This window comes from Oncorhynchus mykiss, chromosome 15 (assembly GCF_057628025.1).
Source record: "Oncorhynchus mykiss isolate SJ-2025 chromosome 15, ASM5762802v1, whole genome shotgun sequence".
In the NCBI taxonomy this organism is placed as follows: domain Eukaryota; kingdom Metazoa; phylum Chordata; class Actinopteri; order Salmoniformes; family Salmonidae; genus Oncorhynchus; species Oncorhynchus mykiss.
In genome coordinates, this window is record NC_143036.1 from 17,036,537 (window position 1) to 17,058,260 (window position 21,724).

General features: G+C 39.6%; 2 protein-coding genes across 3 annotated transcripts in view; one reads left to right on the forward strand and one right to left on the reverse strand.

Annotated features, from left to right (window-relative positions):
* Window positions 1-985: 985 nt before the first annotated feature.
* Window positions 986-12,808, reverse strand: hus1 (HUS1 checkpoint clamp component). Of its 2 annotated transcripts, NM_001160574.1 has the most exon segments (8): window positions 987-1,676; window positions 2,016-2,144; window positions 2,295-2,394; window positions 2,625-2,699; window positions 2,870-2,977; window positions 3,764-3,940; window positions 11,659-11,786; window positions 12,418-12,594. In NM_001160574.1, coding segments are annotated over 8 exon segments (852 nt in total). In that variant the 5' UTR covers window positions 12,470-12,594; the 3' UTR covers window positions 987-1,593.
* Window positions 12,809-16,758: 3,950 nt separating this feature from the next.
* The window catches only part of LOC110489708 (receptor activity-modifying protein 3), a 29,372-nt gene continuing 24,406 nt past the window's right edge, over window positions 16,759-21,724 (forward strand). Inside the window, exon 1 of the mRNA XM_021562488.3 lies at window positions 16,759-17,111. Coding sequence (XP_021418163.2) covers window positions 17,018-17,111 — 94 coding nt within the window. The 5' untranslated portion in view covers window positions 16,759-17,017. The remainder of the gene's footprint in view (window positions 17,112-21,724) is intronic.

Below are 21,724 nucleotides of genomic sequence, written 5' to 3' on the forward strand. Positions count from 1 at the left end.
GTACTACCATATAAATAACTACCATTTTAACAATGTGCAACAAAACCAAAAAGTTTTCCTGGTTGGTCTGAACTCAGTAGAACTTACATTTGATTGGTTCAGTCAGTTTAAGAAATTCTGGTTTCTTCTCTGCACTCTCCCACTGTAGACTTTGGCTACCTTTTTGCTTGGCAAATATTCTTATGTTACCACTATCCAAACACATTAAATAGCATTAGAAAAGCATACAAGATACTGATCGCTGCAGCTGTACACAGCCCATCTCATCCCCATATTTATTTTTCTGCTCTTTTGCGCACCAGTATTTCTACTTGCACATCCTCATCTGCACATAACGTAAACTCACTCACATTTGTACAGAATGGGGTTAGCGTATGTTATATCACTCCTGTGTAAATTGCTAAATTGTAATTACTTTGCCACTATTGGCCTATTTATTGCCTTACCTCATTTGCACACACTGTATATAGATTTTTCTATTGTGTTATTGACTGCGTTTCTTTATACCATGCGTAACTCTGTTGTTTTTGTCGCACTGCTTTTCCTTATCTTGGCCAGGTCGCAGTTGTAAATGAGAACTTGTTTTCAAATGGCCTACCTGGTTAAATAAAATAAATAAAAAACAAGCATTTCCCATTTTCCAGTAATCTCTGTGTGTATGTCTAAGGTCCTTCTGTGTGTCCAGCACCAACTATGTACGCAACCATCTAAAAACAACAATAGTCATATTCAAATTAATCTAGGGATCCAAAAAAGACAAATGATTTCCTTTGCAAAATAATCCTGTGGTTATTTAATTTGTTGCACTATCGAACACAACCTAACTGCCGACAAACTATGCCTATGCTATTACAAGATACCATGCATTGTACAGACTGGTAGCACATCTTTTGCAAGGGGTCATTTAAGTGTCCTTATCCTTCAATCTACCTCTATATAACTATATGCAATGACTTGAACACAAATACAAATAACACAAGTGTTCTAACAATAAAATAAAACATGTTTTATTAACAGTACATACAATGCATGAAGGCTGAGCGTGTAGCTACATCTTGAGTGGAATTATTAAACTATGTACAGCAATACAGTAGCAAGATACATAGACAATACATTTAAGGTCTTGAGATTTGTAAGCATATTAAATAAAATACTAAACTATAATATACAAACTTTGTTCGAGGTCTAAGAGTACACCTTTTACATTTTAAAGATGAAATTCATGAGCTTCCACTGAGAATAAGTTATACTTTTGGAAGTGCATGACGGCAGTGTTGATTTACAAGCTTTTCACATGTTTTCATGTAATCTTAATCAACCACAACTTCTCAAATGAATGGAATGTGTAGTCTAGGATCACCCATCCCTCCTCCTGGAGAGCTACCCTCCGGCAAGCTTTCTCTCCAACCCTTAGCTAGCACATCTGATTCTACTGCTCATTAGCACCTAGATTAGCTGAACGAGGTGTGTTACGATTGGGTTGAATCAAAAGCATACCTACACACTAGCCCTTCAGTAGGAGGGATGGCCAATTTGATCCTGAAGAAAACAAACCTTCCCAGCTGACTTTTGTGTTAGACAACGTTTGTCTTGCTAGGCCACCGCTGGGATGAAGTATTGCAGAGACACGTCTTCATGTAGCAGAATCAAATGAATGATCCTCTTGTGGACAATATCTGGTGGGAATAATAGAATGCTCATCAGTAATCTGCAATCAGTGGATCTTTCTTATGACTCAGTCTTAACAATTGTTTTCCCTCACTCACACAATTCAATTCAGTCAAGGCTCTCTGTCTGTCATCAGATGGCATAGTCCAATCTTCACCGACCCTGGTCCTAAAGAGATACATGGTGTGCACGTCTTGTGTGGAAAATCTGTTACTTTAGGGCTTGAACAAAAGCCTGCATCACCTTGTGGGTCTTTGGGACCAGGGTTGGTGACGTTGAAATTAGAGGAGCTGATTGATTGGTCAATATGGTTAATATTAGTAAAAAGTCCATGAGAGTTGACTCACTGCACATTGCCTTGCTGGGGTTGACCTGCTGGCCCATGAGGAACTGTTGCAGCTTGCGGATGTCCACGCGGGTGTGGGCCATGACCTCAGGGTCCCTGCTCTGACTGCGCCCCTGAGAACCATCGTCACCTGAGGGGGGCCAAGAGAGACGAGACTGAAATTAGTAAAAGCCCTGAGACAGGGTCCAGTTTGTTGCCATGGCTAACATGAGTTTTTTCAAAAAGGTTTTGCTACGGTGTGCCTTAATGCACACGACACAAGTAAAGGGGATGCACCTACCCCAGGGAGGATTACCCAGGTCTTTGAAGTGGGTGGTGACAGACACCAGGTCAGTTTCAATCTTCAGGTTCATCTCTCCATTCAGGTTGGCCTCCATCACCTAGGACAGAGGGCACTGTGACTTTGTATTGAAAGCTAATAATCCAATCTACAAACAGCTCTATTTTACGTTACTTTAAAGGACATTACGACATACCGGTGACTTCCAAACAATGTTTTCCTTTATATTTAAAATATTAAAACATACAGTGAAGATATTTTAACAAATATATCATAGTATGTTGGGGTCATGTGTAAAATTATCTGAGCTCATAGTAAACAGTCTCTTACCAGAAAGTTAGAGAGATTCTTCATTCGATCCACAACATTTTTCATAGTTTTCAGTGGAGGCAAATATATGCTCACCTGAAAAGCATTAGATATAGTTATCATTAGAACAAATTAAATAACAGTACACCTGACGTGTTAAACTGGCATTACTTTAGAGGACTTGCCTGGATGCCAGTCTGGTTCTGCTTTAGTCGGCTTCAGCAGAACGAGACTGGGATCCAGGCTAGAGTGGCTCTGGTACTCACGTCAAAGTCTGGCATTCTGGGCTCTTTGAAGTCGTGCCAAAGCCTTCTGGGTATCACGTCCACCGGGATGTCATGGGTGACAACACGACTGACGCTGGAAAGTGTTGGCTAACAAGGAAGAAGAGGGCAGGGAAAGAAAATGACTGAACTTCTGACGTATCCAAACTTCTAGCCAGCCAGCTAGGAGGATGAGCTGCGTCTATGAAGTTTGGTTCCTCTCAAAGTTATTTCCTACCTGGAGAAATTCTTTGCCACTGTTGGGTTCTGAGAATATGAAAATATACTTATTCATGTCACTGATGGAGTGCTGAGGTTTAGAGGGTCTACACCAGAATTTAATGGTTATAGAAGGAAGGTATATAGTGTGTGCAATTAAGCTTTGAATGTGTTGAGTGCAGGGAAGCGATCACATGTGGCAGGCATTGATAAGCGGAGAGAGCCATGGATTAGTGATGGAAAGGGTTTGAGGTCAGGTCAGGTCACCTTAAGGGAGAAATAAAACTTTATGGCCGTATAACTAGTGTCCTGCCTAGCAGTAAAGAACAATGTTTGTACAGATGAGGTTAAACGGTTAAATATCAGTGCTTGTGTGAAAATGTTTTTGTCTAATACAGCTGTATTGATCCTCTGGGAAGAATAAACTTGGTTAAGCTTTCATAATGTCCGTTGAGTGTTTTACTCTGAGAATTAGAACCTAACACCACAAACATCTTGCTTTTAGGGGGGTTAAGACAGTTTCATTTATAGGTGTTAAACATAACCCCGTTTGTTAGAAAAGTGTTACATACTGACTGACTGCTTGACATGTCAAAGATCATAATCAACACAGCCCAGTGAGTGTTGACAGTTTTCCCTTGAAGCAGACACATTGGATATAATTGCTGTAGCTCTTACCAGTTCTGCAACGAGAGTGAGACAAGGACAGTGCTTCTTGGTCAGTTTGATCTTCACACACTTGGCATTCTGAGAGGTTCTCAGAGCCCTGGAAAGGTTTTCGGGGGTTACCTCTAGGCAGATCTCATTAGCGTCAGGCGCCACACCTTCCAGCTGATACTCATCAAAGAAGTTGGCCTGGTCAAATACAACACAAATAGAGAATGGCTTGGATAAGTATAGAGCAGACACCAGTGAACACAAGAGTCTCTTACAAGCCAGAATATTGAATACAATTATATTTAGAGTTACTTTACAGGTTGTCCATGCTGTTAGTTTTGCTGTTAGGAGGTGGAGATGGGGTATCCACAGGAAAGTGTTTACCTGACTTTTTGCGTCGCCAGTAGGTTCTGTGGTTTGAATTTGCAATCTTCTGACACATTGCACATCATGCACAATATGTAAACAATAGCCGAATGTAACCGAACGTAGTTGACCAAAGCACGTTTCCTCGCAATCAGCTGGAAGTGGTTGTGAAATTTGCCAGCTAATTGCGTGGGACAATGTTCTGTCTGTGGTTTGGTTACGCTCAGCCATATCGTGCAAGTGTTTGTCGCGTGCGATAAACCGATTACAGACCAGCAGGTTGAGAACGCTTCCCTGTGGATATTTTGTCCCAGATTACCTCCAACATAAGGACAAAAATCGGCAGACAACCGGTCAAGTGAGTTAAAATGAAGTTATCACCATTTCAACATTCTGACTTGTAATGATTGGAGCTTTGTTCAAGACTATCCTACCAACGGGATATTAAAACTAATATCTTATGTTTCACCGAGTTGAGGCACCTAAAACCCTCACAAACTTTTACAGATGCACAATTGAGAGCATCCTGTTGGGCTGCATCACCACTTGGTACGGTAACTGCACCTTCTGCAACCGCAGGACCCTGCAGAGGGTGGTGCGTTCTGCCCAACGCATCACCGGGGGCAAACTACCTGCTCTCCAGGACACCTACAGCGACCGCTGTCGCAGGAGGGCTAAAAAGATCCCGAGCCACTGCATGTTCACCATGCTATTATCCAGAAGGCGAGGTTAGTACAGGCGCATCAAAGCTTGGACTGAGAAACCTTGGACTGAAAAACAGCTTCTATCTCAAGGCCATCAGACTGTTAAATAGCCACCACAAGCACATAGAGGATGCTGCCTATATACATAGACTTGAAATCACTGGCCACTTAAATGGAACACGAGTCACTTTAATAATGTTTACATACCTTGCATTACTCATCTCATGTTTATACTGTATTCTATAATATTCTACTGTATCTTAGTCTATGCCACTCTGACATTGCTCATCCACATTTGTATATATTCTTAATCCCATTCCTTATTTAGATTTGTGCGTATTGGGTATATGTTGGTAAATTGCTAGATATTACTTGTTAGATATTATTGCACTGCCGGAGATAGAAACACAAGCATTTCGCTACACCCGCAAAAACATCTGCTAAACACGTGTATGTGACCAATACAATTTGATTTGATATGAACGACATGGATAATATACAGTTGGCTGGGTATTCTGTGCATCGGCAAGACAGAACAGCTGCCTCTGATAAGACAAGGGGTGGTGGTCTGTTGGTCAATAAAAGCTGGTGCGTAAAATCTAATATTAAGGAACTCAAGGTTTTGCTCGCCTCATGATAAGCTGTAGACCACACTAAGAGAGTTTCCATCTATATTTTTCAGAGCTGTGTATTTACCACCACAAACCGATGCTGGCACTAAGACTGCACCCAACGAGCTGTATAAGTTCATTAGCAAACAAGAAAATACTCATCCAGTGGCGGCGCTCCTAGTTGCAAGGGACATTTAGGCATGTATTCAGAGCATACGCTGACCAACTGGCAAGTGTCTACACTGACATTTTCAACCTGTCCCTGTGCCCAAAAACACCAAGGTAACCTGCCTAAATGACTACCGACCTGTAGCACTCACATCTGTAACCATGAAGTGGTTTGAAAGGCTGGTCATGGCTCACATCAACACCATCATCACAGATACTCTAGACCCACTACAATTCGCAAACCGCCCCGACAGATCCACAGATGACGCAACCTCTATTGCACTCCACACTAGAGGTCGACCAATTAATCGGAATGGCCGATTAATTGGGGCCGAGTTCAAGTTTTCATAACAATCGGATATCGGTAATTTTGGACGCCGATTTTGCCCATTTTTTTTTTTACAACTTTATTTAACGAGGCAAGTCAGTTAAGAACACATTCTTATTTTCAATGACGGCCTTGGAACGGTGGGTTAACTGCCTTGTTCAGGGGCAGAACGCCAGATTTTTACCTTGTCAAAAATACAGATTTCCGATGAAAACTTGAAATCGGCCCCAATTAAAATCGGCCATTCCGATTAATCATTCGACCTCTAATAAGAACATCCAATAGTCAAAGGTATATGAAATACAAATCGTATAGAGAGAAATAGTCCTATAATTCCTATAATAACTACAACCTAAAACTTCTTCCCTGGGAATATTGAAGACTCATGTTAAAAGGAACCACCAGCTTTCATATGTTCTCATGTTTTGAGCAAGGAACTTAAACGTTAGCTTTCTTACATGGCACATATTGCACTTTTACTTTCTTCTCCAACACTTTGTTTTTGCATTACTTGAACCAAATTGAACATGTTTCATTTATTTGAGGCTAAATTGATTTTATTGATGTATTATATTAAGTTAAAATAAGTGTTCATTCAGTATTGTTGTAATTGTCATCATTACAAATTAAAAATGGAAAAATTGTCCGATTAATCGGTATCGGCTTTTTATGGTCCTCAAATAATCAGTATCGGCTTTGAAAAATCATAGACAGTCGACCTCTACTCCACACTGCCCTTTCCCACCTGGACAAAAATAACAGTACCAGTCAAAAGTTTGGACAAACCTACTCAATCAAGGGTTTTTCTTTAGTTGTATTATTTTCTACATTGTAGAATAATAGTGAAAACATCAAAACTATTAAATAACACATATGGAATGATGTAGTATCTGGTAGTGTTAACAAATCAAATTATATTTTAGATTCTTCAAAGTAGCCACCCTTTGCCTTGATGACAGGTTTGCACACTCTTGGCATTCTCTCAACCTGCTTCATGAGGAATGCTTTTCTAACAGGCTTGAAGGAGTTCCCACATGTGCTGAGCACCTTTTGGCTGCTATTACTTCACTCTGCGGTCCAACTCATCCCAAACCATTTCAATTGGGTTGAGGTCGGGTGATTGTGGAGGCCAGGTTGTGGCGAAATCTGCACGGAGCCTTCACCGTGCACTGCCACTTTAAGAGCGCATGAGCAGTAAGGAAGGAGAAGATGAAGAGAGCTCATTCAGCTCTTTGGGGAGGAGCTCTTTGGTGGCGCAACAGTTTGATTGTGTGTGTGCTGTGCTGCAGAAGTTTTGTTTGTTTTCAGCGTGTGTAGTTTATAGAGTGTTTAACTCTATCATCGGTGTAGTCGCTCTAGGTCGTGGTTGTTTTCATTTGGGACCACGCCCGTTATGGATCGCATGGATTAGTAGCAACATTGTTGCGAAGCTTTAACATACAAACCAACAAGCCATCGGACAGCCAGACAGTACACCTGCACGCCTGAAGACCACAGCTAAGATCTCTCTTGTTCTCTTTTTCTCTTCCCTCTATCGTTCCAGTGCTTTACCCTGAAACAGACTCTATTTTTCCAATGCACTTCCCATTGAAGTTCATTAGAGCTGGACTATTATTGCCCTGCCAGAAGTATTTGGACATTTTAGTTAAAAGGGAGGTTGCTTGCAAGTTGTGTATTGTTATGTGAACTGTATTGAGGTGTACTAATGACATGTGGCCGAGAAGACTGTGGACATTTTTAAGGCCTTTGTTGTGTCGATGAACACCCCCCACATTCATACCCTCTGCACTCATCTACTAGAAAATAATACAGAGTACTGAACCTTTCTATTCTCATAGCTTCTACAGACTGTAAATTAAAGATAAACATAATAATTATATTATTGATCGATTGACTATGACTTTTCAAATCACCCAGTATTGCTATCTGCAGCGTTAGTTCTAGGTAAATGTTGCAGTTCTTCAGCCATTCCTGGACCTGTGACCAAAAACGAGCTACACATGGACAGTATCAAAATAAATGATCTAATGACGGCCTCCTCGCTGCAAAATCTGCAGAGCTGGGAAGATTGTATCCCTCATAAATATAACATTCTATTGGTTGCAAGAATTTTGTATAATAATTTAATATGAAAAATCTGAAGTTTTGAGTCCGGCGTTGTTTTGCGTGTCAATTCATAAACCATGTGCTATGGAATCGGTACATCGAAAATCTCTTCCAACTATTTTGCAATTTATATGGACAGCTGTCAATTTTTTGGACCTGAAATGAAATTGGTACATATTTTTATTTATCACAATTTTCTTTAACAATTTTTGGTCTTTAATGCAGGTCCGACAGACAAGTTCCTTACTTTTTCCCCCTTCCACTTGTCTCGTCCATTTTTGTGGTAATGCTGTAATTAGTTTTAATTTTGGGTAGAGCAGACATTTCCATATATCTGTGTTAGCTGCATGTGTGACATAATTCCACCAGTCATATTTATGATATAATTTACAGAGATATTACCTTTCTTAAAACTTATTGAAAAATATATTTTTTAATCAATTTGCATATTCGAGTTTAACCACAATATTTGTTGTATTATTTGTTCTGTCTTTTCAGGTAGATTAAACTGAAATTGTAACCAACTTTCTAAGGGTTGTTTAAAAAATAACAATATTTTGGAGATGATTTAATTTTAAAATAACCGAAAGTGAGCAGTTGTAATCTGAATAACGGAAAAAAGGCCATTTTTGAACATGGTTGAAATTCTTAGTAATTTACTAGAGAACCATTTCAGATTTAAGTATAACTTTTGTATGACCGATGCCTTTAGTGAGAGGTCTAATGCTTTAATAATTTCTGCCCTCATATTCGTTATATAAAAAGGCCATTTTAATTTTGTCTGGCTTGTCATTCCAAATAAAATTGAATATTTTGGGTTCATATTATTTAAAAATCATTTCACTAGGTGTAGGCAAAACCATAAGCAAATAGGTAAACTGTGATATGACTAAAGATTTGATCAGGGTGTTTTTCCCCACAAATAGACAGGTATTTTCCTTTCCATGGTAGCAAGACCTTATCTATTTTTTGCTAACTTTCTATTAAAATGTATTGAGTGAGATCATTTCTTTCTTTCGCGATATGTAAACCGAGTATATCCACATCCCCATCAGACCATTTTATTGGTAAACTACACGGTAATGTAAAAGTTGCATTTTTTGGTGATCTAATACGTAATATAGTACACATCATAATTTGGTTTTAATCCAGAGAGGTTAGAAAAAGTAGATCATAGACCCTCTGAGGCTGTGGAGGGATTCTAATGGTGGTTTTAAAATAAAGCATGAATCATCAGCGTACAATGACACCTTTGTTTTTAAGCCACGGATTTCAAATCCCTAAATATTATTGTTGGATCTAATTTTAAAAGCTAACATTTCAATGGCAATAATAAATAGACATGCCGATAGTGGACAACCTTGTTTTACTCCTCTTGACAGTTTAAAACTTTGAGATGTAGCCATTATTTACTATTTTACACCTAGGGTTACTATACATAACTTTAACCCATTTTTTTTTAGAGATTCTACAAAATTGAAATATTCCAGGCATGTATATTTAAACTCCAGTCGTATTTTATCAAAAGCCTATTCAAAATCAGCTATGAAAACCAGGCCAGGTTTCCCCGATGTTTCATAATATTCTATTGTTTACCGTACTTGTCTTATTTTACCTCCAATGTATCATACATGTCTGATTCGGATGAATAATATCTGACAATGCCTTTTTAATTCTATTCGCCAAGCACTTAGCTAGAATTGTTGCATCACAACACTGATGTGTAATAGGCCTCCAATTTTTTTTATGGACTGGATCTTTATACAGTGCCTTGCGAATGTATTCGGCCCCCTTGAACTTTGCGACCTTTTGCCACATTTCAGGCTTCAAACATAAAGATATAAAACTGTATTTTTTTGTGAAGAATCAACAACAAGTGGGACACAATCATGAAGTGGAACGACATTTATTGGATATTTCAAACTTTTTTAACAAATCAAAAACTGAAAAATTGGGCGTGCAAAATTATTCAGCCCCCTTAAGTTAATACTTTGTAGCGCCACCTTTTGCTGCGATTACAGCTGTAAGCCACTTGGGGTATGTCTATCAGTTTTGCACATCGAGAGACTGACATTTTTTCCCATTCCTCCTTGCAAAACAGCTCGAGCTCAGTGAGGTTGGATGGAGAGCATTTGTGAACAGCAGTTTTCAGTTCTTTCCACAGATTCTCGATTGGATTCAGGTCTGGACTTTGACTTGGCCATTCTAACACCTGGATATGTTTATTTTTGAACCATTCCATTGTAGATTTTGCTTTGTGTTTTGGATCATTGTCTTGTTGGAAGACAAATCTCCGTCCCAGTCTCAGGTCTTTTGCAGACTCCATCAGGTTTTCTTCCAGAATGGTCCTGTATTTGGCTCCATCCATCTTCCCATCAATTTTAACCATCTTCCCTGTCCCTGCTGAAAAAAAGCAGGCCCAAACCATGATGCTGTCACCACCATGTTTGACAGTGGGGATGGTGTGTTGCTTTTACGCCAAACATGACGTTTTGCATTGTTGCCAAAAAGTTCAATTTTGGTTTCATCAGACCAGAGCACCTTCTTCCACATGTTTGGTGTGTCTCCCAGGTGGCTTGTGGCAAACTTTAAACGACACTTTTTATGGATATCTTTAAGAAATGGCTTTCTTCTTGCCACTCTTCCATAAAGGCCAGATTTGTGCAATATACGACTGATTGTTGTCCTATGGACAGAGTCTCCCACCTCAGCTGTATATCTCTGCAGTTCATCCAGAGTGATCATGGGCCTCTTGGCTGCATCTCTGATCAGTCTTCTCCTTGTATGAGCTGAAAGTTTAGAGGGACGGCCAGGTCTTGGTAGATTTGCAGTGGTCTGATACTCCTTCCATTTCAATATTATCGCTTGCACAGTGCTCCTTGGGATGTTTAAAGCTTGGGAAATATTTTTGTATCCAAATCTGGCTTTAAACTTCTTCACAACAGTATCTCGGACCTGCCTGGTGTGTTCCTTGTTCTTTATGATGCTCTCTGCGCTTTTAACGAACCTCTGAGACTATCACAGTGCAGGTGCATTTATACGGAGACTTGATTACACACAGGTGGATTGTATTTATCATCATTAGTCATTTAGGTCAACATTGGATCATTCAGAGATCCTCACTGAACTTCTGGAGAGAGTTTGCTGCACTGAAAGTAAAGGGGCTGAATAATTTTGCACGCCCAATTTTTCAGTTTTTGATTTGTTAAAAAAGTTTGAAATATCCAATAAATCTCGTTGCACTTCATGATTGTGTCCCACTTGTTGTTGATTCTTCACAAAAAAATACAGTTTTATATCTTTATGTTTTAAGCCTGAAATGTGGCAAAAGGTCCCAAAGTTCAAAGGGGCCGAATACTTTCCCAAGGCACTGTACATGTTAGAGAAGAGACTAAGTATTTCACTTTCGGAAAATAGTTTTTTTTCCATATAATGGAAACAGACAGACTGACCTCTCCCTGGAGTTTCTGTTCTGCTCCATTCACATGACAAATTTAAAATAATGGGCAACAGTGTGCAATTCATAATCCATAGGCCTACATATAATATTGAGTATTAAAAACATAATTGTCTGAGCTATCGAAGTACAACTCATTGGTAGAAATAGACATATTGTATTGAATGGGCATGTACCTGAGATAATTCACACCACATGCCGACTCCTCCGCTGGCTACCTTACCAGACAGTACAAAATATAGGTTGTTTGGAGTAAGTCGCAGGATGCATGTCTTCGTTAGTTTAGAGATGGTATTCACCACACCTGATGGGGAGAAGTTAAATGTAAAATGGTTCAGGGTTCAATTGATAAACATGCACTCTCTCAAGTCGCGAGGTCATCTTCCAAATATCGTCTCGTGGAGCAAAGGATTTTTTCCCCCGCTGCATTTAACTAACGTTAACCCTTTCCCCAACCTGAACACAATTACCCTTACCTGCTACGTTAATTCACCTAACCTACTGCGTAAGTGTTCTATCACGAAAAGTCCATTCTGACAAAGGCCGTATTCCATATAACCAAAACCGAGTCAGAGAAGTTTGATCATGGTATATCCTCTTTGGCAAACGTTGTGTTCTATCAGTCACAGTTAGAACGATGAGGTTTAACGTTAGTTATACAAATCTTTGTATCAGCGTCTTTGGGCTAGTTTAGTAAACAGCCAACTTCTTTGCAGACAGCACCCGCACCAACCATATATTTTCTCTTGCAAGTGAAATACGCTTGCTAGCAAGTAACAGTAGTTGGTATAATTGTTCAACTTTATGTGAAGCCTAGAGAAGGACTTTGGTCAAATTGTTAGTCTAGCTGCTAACGTTATTAGCTAGCTAGCAATGAATGCTTAATACTAGCTAGCTACACAAGAGCAACATTATAGTATTAATGTTAGACTTACGTGTGAAATGGTTAAGACAACCAACATCAATCATTTTTGCTCGGAACTTCATGATCAATTTTATTTTCACTGACAAAAATCAAATATTTTCTTTAGGGAGTAGCTTAGAGCAAAAAGCGTTGTTGTGGCGTTCAATTTGGCCCGCGCGCCATTGACACAGCCCTGTTCTACTTTCCCTGGGAAACAAGTGTTTTTCCTTTTCAGTTCCTATTTCATTCGTTTCTTCTTCTTCGATGAGGTTTAACGGCGGTTGGCATCCAATAAATGCTGCACTACTGCCATCAACTAGACTGGAGTGTAAGTCCCTTATACTTTGATTGGAAAAAAAACCCACCTCCCTACTCCACTAAATCTATCTAGTTATATCTCAGGCCAACAGCCTGAAAGGACGGGACACCACCACTCAACACACAATGTAACTCTTCTGACGTCAAATCTCGTACACCAAAATACTTCTCTGCAGCTAACACCACAACCTACATTTTCTATGATTTGCAGTACAGTTGATAACCATTGCTGTAAACACTAAAAATCCAAACTTACTGAAGCATAAATCACTTGTTGGCCTATCCCTCTGTACTGGTTCAGATCTACTACTCACACCACTCCTCTCAGGATCCCTCCCCCTTCACCCATCTTCCTCTACTTCTTAACTACCTCAGCATATGACAACTTCTGCACTACTCTAACCCTGGTAACCTCAAATTGCCTCTCATCAGACATTTCTGATCCCCAGCCCCATGAGCACCCCTACAATTAGCACATACCGCTTCTTTCCCCAATGCTACACATACAGTTGAAGTCGGAAGTTTACATACACCTTAGCCAAATACATTTAAACTCAGTTTTTCACAATTCCTGAAACTTAATCATAGTAAACATTCCCTGTCTTAGGTCAGTTAGGATCAGCACTTTATTTTAAGAAAGTGAAATGTCAGAATTATAGTAAAGAGAATGATTTATTTAAGCTTTTATTTCCTTCATCATATTCGCAGTGGGTCAGAAGTTCACATACACTCAATTACTAGTTGATAGCATTGCCTTTAAATTGTTTAACTTGGGTCAAACAATTTGGGTAGCCTTCCACAAGCTTCCCATAATAAGTTGGGTGAATTTTGGCGCATTCTTCCTGACAGAGCTGGTGTAACTGAGTCAGGTTTGTAGGCCTCCTTGCTCACATACACTTTTTCAGTTCTGCCCGCAAATTTTCTATAGGGTTGAGGTTAGGGCTTAGTGATGGCCACTCCAATACCTTGACTTTGTTGTCCTTAAGCCATTTTGCCACAACTTTGGAAGTATGCTTGTGGTCATTGTCCATTTGGGAAGACCCATTTGCGACCAAGCTTTAACTTCCTGACTGATGTCTTGAGATGTTGCTTCAATATATTCACATAATTGTCTTTCTTTATGATGCCATCTATTTTGCGAAGTGCACCAGTCCCTCCAGCAGCAAAGCACTCCCACAACATGATGCTGCCACCCCCGTGCTTCACGGTTGGGATGGTGTTCTTCGTCTTGTAAGCATCCCCCTTTTTCCTCCAAACATAACGATGGTCATCATGTTCAAACAGTTCTATTTTTGTTTATTCAGACCAGAGGACATTTCTCCAAAAAGTATGATCTTTGTCCCCATGTGTAGTTGCAAACCATAGTCTGGCTTTTTTATGATGGTTTTGGAGCAGTGGCTTCTTTCTTGCTGAGTGGCCTTTCAGGTTATGTTGTTATAGGACTCGTTTTACTGTGGGTATAGATACTTTTGTACCTGTTTCCTCCAGCATCTTCACAAGGTCCTCTGCTGTTGTTCTGGGATTGATTTGCACTTTTCTCACCAAAGTACGTTCATCTCTAGGAGACAGAACACGTCTCCTTCCTGAGCGGTATGACGGCGCGTGGTCCCATGGTGTTTATACTTGCAAACCATTGTTTGCACAGATGAACGTGGTACCTTCAGGCGTTTGGAAATTGCTCCCAAGGATGAACCAAACCTGTGGAGGTCTACAATTGTTTTCTAAGGTCTTGGCTGATTTATTTTGATTTTCCCATGATGTCAAGCAAATAGGCACTTAGTTTGAAGGTATGCCTTGAAATACATCCACAGGTACACCTCCAATTGACAAAAATGATTTCAATTAGCCTATCAGAGGCTTGTAAAGCCATGACATTTTCTGGAATTTTCTAAGCTGTTTAAAGGCACAGTCAACTTAGTGTCTGTAAACTTCTGACCCACTGGAATTGTGATATGCATGAATTATAAGTGAAATAATCTGTCTGTAAACAATTGTTGGAAAAATTACTTGTGTCATGCACAAAGTAGATGTCCTAACCGACTTGTTTGTTAACAAGAAATTTGTGGAGTGGTTGAAAAATGAGTTTTAATGATTCCAACCTAAGTGTATGTAAACTGTACCTTTGTCTCATGCCCTTCTGCACACTTCTCACACCTAGGAACCTACCACATACACACAGATGCCACATGCCTATAAGCTTGACACCTGTAACAACAAAATGTATTCATTACAAAAGCTTGTACTTTTCACCTTTATTTAACTAGGCAAGTCAGTTAAGAACAAACTCTTATTTTCAACGACGGCCTAGGAACACTGGGTTAACTGTCTTGTTCATGGGCAGAATGACAGATGTTTACCTTGTCAGCTCGGGGATTCAATCTTGCAACGCTCTTACCACTAGGCTACCTGCCGCCCCTTGACAACTTGATAACTGATATATCCTAACATCACTTTGTCGGACAAAGACTCAACATCAGAACTCAAAAGAATAGAGAATTACTTTTTTGTTTCTCCACTCGCCACCCTGTCTGTGCCGCAGGGTTGCACCAAACAACGAGCATCACATTAGTCCTCTTCATTGGTCAACTTTCACATTTACCGCTATCCTAGTAATCACTCCTTTCAATGATACCCTTTTCTTGAGAGCAAAATGTTTCACATCTCTTGTCCCCAGCCGTTTGATGCAGAGCGCCTATTCCCTCTGACCAACAGAAACAATGATCACAAAACCACTTTGGGTTACCTTCACCGATTTCACAGCACCTAACTCTGTTTCCATCCCTTAAAGTACAAATTGTCCGGCCAAAAGGCAAGGGTCCACTTTTTCCAAGAATTTTCACTCCTATTGTCAAAGACTCATCTGTATCCTAGGCCTTGGGCTCCGAGAACTTCACCTCACCTTCCACCTCCGATACTTCGTTCACTTCCATTTCTCATCCTGTCTTAGATCCGGCATACTCTTCTTACACTTTCTACCATTCTTCTTCAACAAACCATCTCCCTTTTTTCCTAAATTCTTTACAAGTTCAAGCTCACTCCCTTCCTCCCTCTCTCTCTCTTAGACCTCCTCAGCCTCTCTTTTTCCCTCCATTCCTCCTCCGTAATCCAAGTATACGTCTCCTTATGATAATACTGCACTTCTCCTGACATACATGTCGTTCTTGCCCTCTCAAGGGACGTCATTCCCCACTCTCCCCAGCCCTCCCCTCAGTTTAAACTGTCCCACTGAGACATTTCTCAGGAAATCCTCAAGATAGTGCTCGGGTTACTTTTCTTCCTGGATGTAATCCTTCAGTCAAATAAAGCATCTTTATGAAAAGGAATATCTAAACTTTATACAATTTGATATTGTTTTAAGTCTTTTTTTGATATTCCCAACATAAGCTATGGATTTAATCTTGCATGCATTACTTTGAATTATAGCATTTGACAGGTTAAAATGTTTGAATAATATTGTAGAAGATGTCCTAGATCAGGGATGGGCCACTTTGATGGGGGTGGGGGACACAAAAAAATCGGAACTCATCATGAGGGGCCACAGTGGCTTGTGGGTCTGTGTACCCACATCCATACCCACACATGCAGTCAGAGCCTTTTGGGGGCCCTAAGCAAAATGTTGTTTTTATTTTATACTAGGCTACTTTTCATTAGGTATAGGTGGTAATACTTTATAACTTTCATTTATGGACATGTATAGAAATATTAAAGCATTCAAAAACATTGCACAATAATTAATAAACCTACATAAAATTAAATGTAATCATCTATAACGCATTTATAAAAGCTTACAATGTCTTATTCTTCAAATCAAATCAGTTTTCGTCACATGCTTCGTAAACAGCAGGTGTGGACTAAGAGTTAAATGCTTACTTAACCACCCTTCCCAACAATGCCGAGAAAGCCATTAGAAAATGTAAATGAATCATACAATAAAATCGTTATCATATCATTCATATTAAATTGCCAATGTCATGCTTTCTAGCATATGGAATGAGATAGATCGTCCCCTTCCTCTCCCTTCCTCTCTCTCCTCCTTTCTCCCTCCCTTCTTCCCACCGTCCATCTGAAAAGATGCAAGGAAGCGCAGAAGTCATTTTAACAACGAGATGTGCAGGAAAGCACATGTGGAGGTTTGATCATAGGAGCCAGAATTGAGGAGGTGTTGCGGAGTTCGAAGTTTCTAACACGGGCTGACAATTTTGCGTGACGACAGACTCGTGAACTATGAAGGAACTTGCGCGCGCGTGCTTTCAGTGAATTTGGATAATTATGGTTTGCCACAGACATTCATCACCCACCTGAGATATCATTGAATGCTTCTGAATCGTGTGTGTGGGATCTTTATTCACGACGTGATGGATACAAATTATTTGGCTGTGTTGAAACTTCTACTTGTTGGAATTTTGGGTGAGTATTCTATGGTATTTTATTAGCATATTATGTAGTCTAGGATAGTTTTCTAGAATATTAAAATAAACTATTTCTTAATGATTTAATAGTCTATTTTTTAGCATGTTGCGTCTGTTTTAAATGGGTTCATATCATGGAATAAATGAATTAAAATACATTAAAATACTTCACAGATCCTTTTGATTGAAATCTGTTGTCATTGTTCATTCTGTAGCCAATAAGACGTTTTAGTTGCATGACCTATCATCTTTAAAAAGGCTGATAATAAATATGAAATAAAAGGGATGTTGATCAATCACTTCATGAATTTCATATAATTTCATCATATATTTGATCAAATATAGTTAATAGCCAACCTAACACCTATGTGTGTCTCTTGACCCTGGTAGATATGTAAATGACTGTTGGCCTATGATAAAATGCCATTAGAATTCATTAAACAATATAAGAAGCTCCATACCAGTATGCTGTTCAAAAAATATTTATTTAACGGAAAATTCCACCCCAAAATGTTATTTTGGTATTTGTTTCATTAGTCCATTGTTGATATAGTCCCAAAATGTTTTGCATGTCAGCAATCAAGTTTTCAAGATATATAATTTCCTACCGGCTGTATTTCTGGATTTTGAAAGTCATGTATCTTTAATTTTTCTTTAACGGATGATGACGATGGATGTCGATTGAAAGGGGCTAATGCAGTCTATACGATTGTCTATAATGACAAGCAATCATTAATATCTTTCAGTTACCACAAATTCATGTTTATATTTGTAACATATGTTACAAAGATACACTTTGTTGTCCCTGTGATGAGATTAATTCTTCTTTGGGGAGGATTTTTTCTGGTTCTCTCATCAGGGGGAGACTTGGACAGGAACCCACCTCCATATACCCAATAGCTTATATTCAAAGCTGAGGCCCAAAGATTATGGGTCAGGGATATACTAAAGTCCCGCAAAATAGCCGATGTACAGTGGAAAATGCAAAGGCAGATTTTGAGGTTTACAACCCAAATGGGACCTTTTACATGCATGCATGGTATCCTCAAAAGCTGCATGTATCCAACTGTATGGGGCACAGGGGGACTATGATTTATATGTTGTAAAATGTATTAACAAAAGATTATGTCATTACATCAGTGCTGCAGCACAATTAGCATGGCTCCACTGAGTAAGGTCTGTTTACTTGAATTAGCAGATAATAATGGTCAGGCTATAAAGGGGCATCGAAATTCTGTAACCAAGGAAAAAGCCTTAGACTCTTCAGTTCTGCAGGTTTTGGCTCCTGCATTTGCATGAGCAGTGTCTTTCGCCTTGAGTTGGCACTCAATCAATAGCACTGCTCTGTTAATGGGTCACCGCCTCTGATAATGTAATAGTGCTGATGAGCGAAACCCCCAGTTGGAAGCCAGACCTCTGGCTTGGCTTCCCACGGTCACAGCAAGAGGGCAGAGTTGGAACAGTGTTGTGGCTCAGCCAAGGATAGTGTAGAATGCTCTTTGTGTGTGTGTGTTTGTGTGCGTTTGTGTGTCTGTGTGTGTGGGTTTATGCATGTTTGTGTTTGTGTGTCTGTGTTTGTCTGTGTGTTTGCCTGTGTGTTTGTGTGTTTGTGTTTGTGTGTCTGTGTGTGTGTGTGTGTGTGTGTGTGTGTGTCAGTAGTTTGAATATGTGGTCCAGGAATAAATCCAGGTTTCGTTTGCATGTCTCTGTGTGATGTGGAAGTGGGGTACGCTCACTTGGATTGTGTAGACGTCTGGAAGAGAGTACTCTGTGTGAATTGAAACTGAGGTGAACCCTTATTGCCATTTTTCATACCTCAAAATGGGTTTTAAGTACACTGTAAAAACAAATCCTGTTGTTTATACAGTAACTTACTGGCAGCAAATTACCTGTAAATTACTGCAAAAAAGGTACAGTATGTTACCATAAATTCCCAAAAATGTTGGTTTAACAGTACATTAATGTAAACTTTACAGTAATGTAAATCCAATCAAATGTTATTTGTCACATGCACTGAAAATAACTTGTGTAGACTTTACTGTGAAATGCTTACTTACGAGTATGTGGAGTGTATATATAGACTAGTGAGTGTGCGTAGGGTCAGTGCAAGATAAGAGTCAGTGCAGATAGTTTTGGTACCATTAATTTACTATTTAGCAGTCTGGCTATTTAGCAGTGTTATGGCTTGGGGGTAGAAGGCATGTACTGTTAAATCAAAGTTTATTTGGAATTTACGGTAACATACTGTACGTATTTTTACAGTAACTTACAGGTAACTGGCTGCCAGTAAGGTACAGTAAAAACAACAGGACGTTTTTTTTAACAGTGTACTGAAATGGAGTGCTGTGCTGTGTAAGTTTTCTGTGCCTGATTTCAAACTCTAAATGGGGTGGCCATACCTGTGTCCTCTGTCTCACTCACTCGCACACACACGTGCACACGCACACACACATGCACACACTTTCTTCTCTTTTTCTCCCTTCCTATCACTCTTATACACAGCAGGTCACAGAGCCACTTTGGCAATGGGCTGCCCTCCTGCATGGCAAGGGTCATTGGCACTAAGACAGATTTTCTAAATGAGCATGGCTTACAAAAATGGTGACTTTCCATGAATTAACTCTTGCGCTGTGACTTACTAAGGCTGACACAGATTCCGCCTAGTCTTGGACTAAGAAGACATTTCGGAAGAGAGAACCGCCATTGAACTTGTTTTTTAAAGTCTAGGTCTAGGCTTAATCTGTGTCTGGAAATGAATGTGTTAGAGATAAGATTCAGTGGTGTAAAGTACTTAAGTACAAATAATTTAAAGGACTACGTTTTTTTTTTTTTACTATTAATATTTTTGACAACTTTTACTTCACTACATTCCTAAGTAAAATAATGTTATTTTTACTCCATACATTTTCCCTGGCACCCAAAAGTACTTGTTACATTTTGAATGCTTAGCAGGACAGGAAAATGGAGGCTATCACTCACCTATCAAGAGAACATATCTGGTCATCCCTACTGCCTCTGATCTGGCGTACTCGCTAAACACACGTCTGAGTGTAGGCTATCCGTATAAAAAAAGTCTTATAAATGCTGCCGTCTGGTTTGCTTAATGTAAGACATTTGAAATGATTTATACTTTTACTTTTTACTTTTACAGTTGTACGGGGAGACAGATATCGATGTTGGTTCTCATGGAAACCATAGCCTTGCCAGCTCAACTGTTTGAAATCTCCCTAAACGACTTTCTTTTGACTTCCGGGTCCCTTGTACGTCAATAATCCTGCTGGATTTAAAGCATTGTCATATTATTGTGTTGCCATGCAACTGCTAGAATGCCAATGGTATTTTATTTTTTTCTTATTATTTAATTAAGTTCATGTGCTAATAGACTGCCTTGCAATACCAGTGTTGTTTAAAAATATATATCTGCCAGACATATTATGTGTGGTATTTGGAGAGAACTGAAGGCAGAAGGAGGCTGGAGGATATTCTTTCATTTTTCATGAATGGAATAGACTTGAAGCAGTGACTTTCAACTAAATGCCTCAGTGACTTTTCCCCACTCTATTTTCTGTTTGGTTTTCTCTCCCTCATATTGGAATGAGTTTAAATTTCAAGGGCTTTTATTGAATGACTCAGAGGCCTCCGCTCCAGCCAATTCACCACGTTGTAATTTTAAGATTTTTTATCTGTAACCAACAGTCTGCATTGGTAATATTGACTGATCATGGTGATGTTGTCACACAGTTAACAAAAGGAAAGCGTTCCCATTTGGTTGTGAGATGACATCATCTAATCCTGTCTGAATATTATTGGAATGGTGTCAGGTATGACGTTCCAGAAACATCCTCAGCACGTTCAAGCAACATCTCCATGGCTTTTTGAGAATAATTGTCGCTGCAATGTTTTTTCAAATGGGACATTCTCAGAACAATTCCATCCTAGACAATTAGATGTTAGAGGAAAATGATCATTATGTGAACCCAAACATGTTTTTAAGCTAAAATAGAGAAAATACACCTCAGATATTTGGTCAGGTATCTGTGTTTACATGTGTCCCATTGTCTACACCTCCTACAATAACTTTCCTCTCCAAACAGGAATGGGTTAATGCTATAGCCTCTTTGGAATGTCCCTCCTTGCTTGGAGTGACCATCCCTCACATGATTTTAATTCAGGCTTTCTCTTTCCCCCGGCTATGCAGTGTTTATTTCGGTCCCTTTTCAACATGGCCATTCATGACAACCCCTTCCTGCTTTTGTTTGCGAAGTCCAGAGAGCCTCTCTCTGTCTTCAACATCCGTGTCAATCCTCAGTCGCCTTTTCCGCTCCACTTTCTCATCCAATCCCCATGGCCCTGTATCACAATCTCACTTTGAACCTTACCCTATGACTTCGGATTGAGGTTGTGGTTGCCAATCCACAACATCCACGTAATCTTGAGCCTTTGTCCCCTGGTCCACTTAGTGGTTCATTCCCTCAGTCAAAGCAGAAGTCGTGCACAAGGTACAGATGTAGGGTCCTAATTTGAACCAGTTTGCTACAGCAGGAATATAATCTTGCAGCAACAGTAAATGGTCATTATTATTTGGATTATAATTAACTGACATTAACTGAC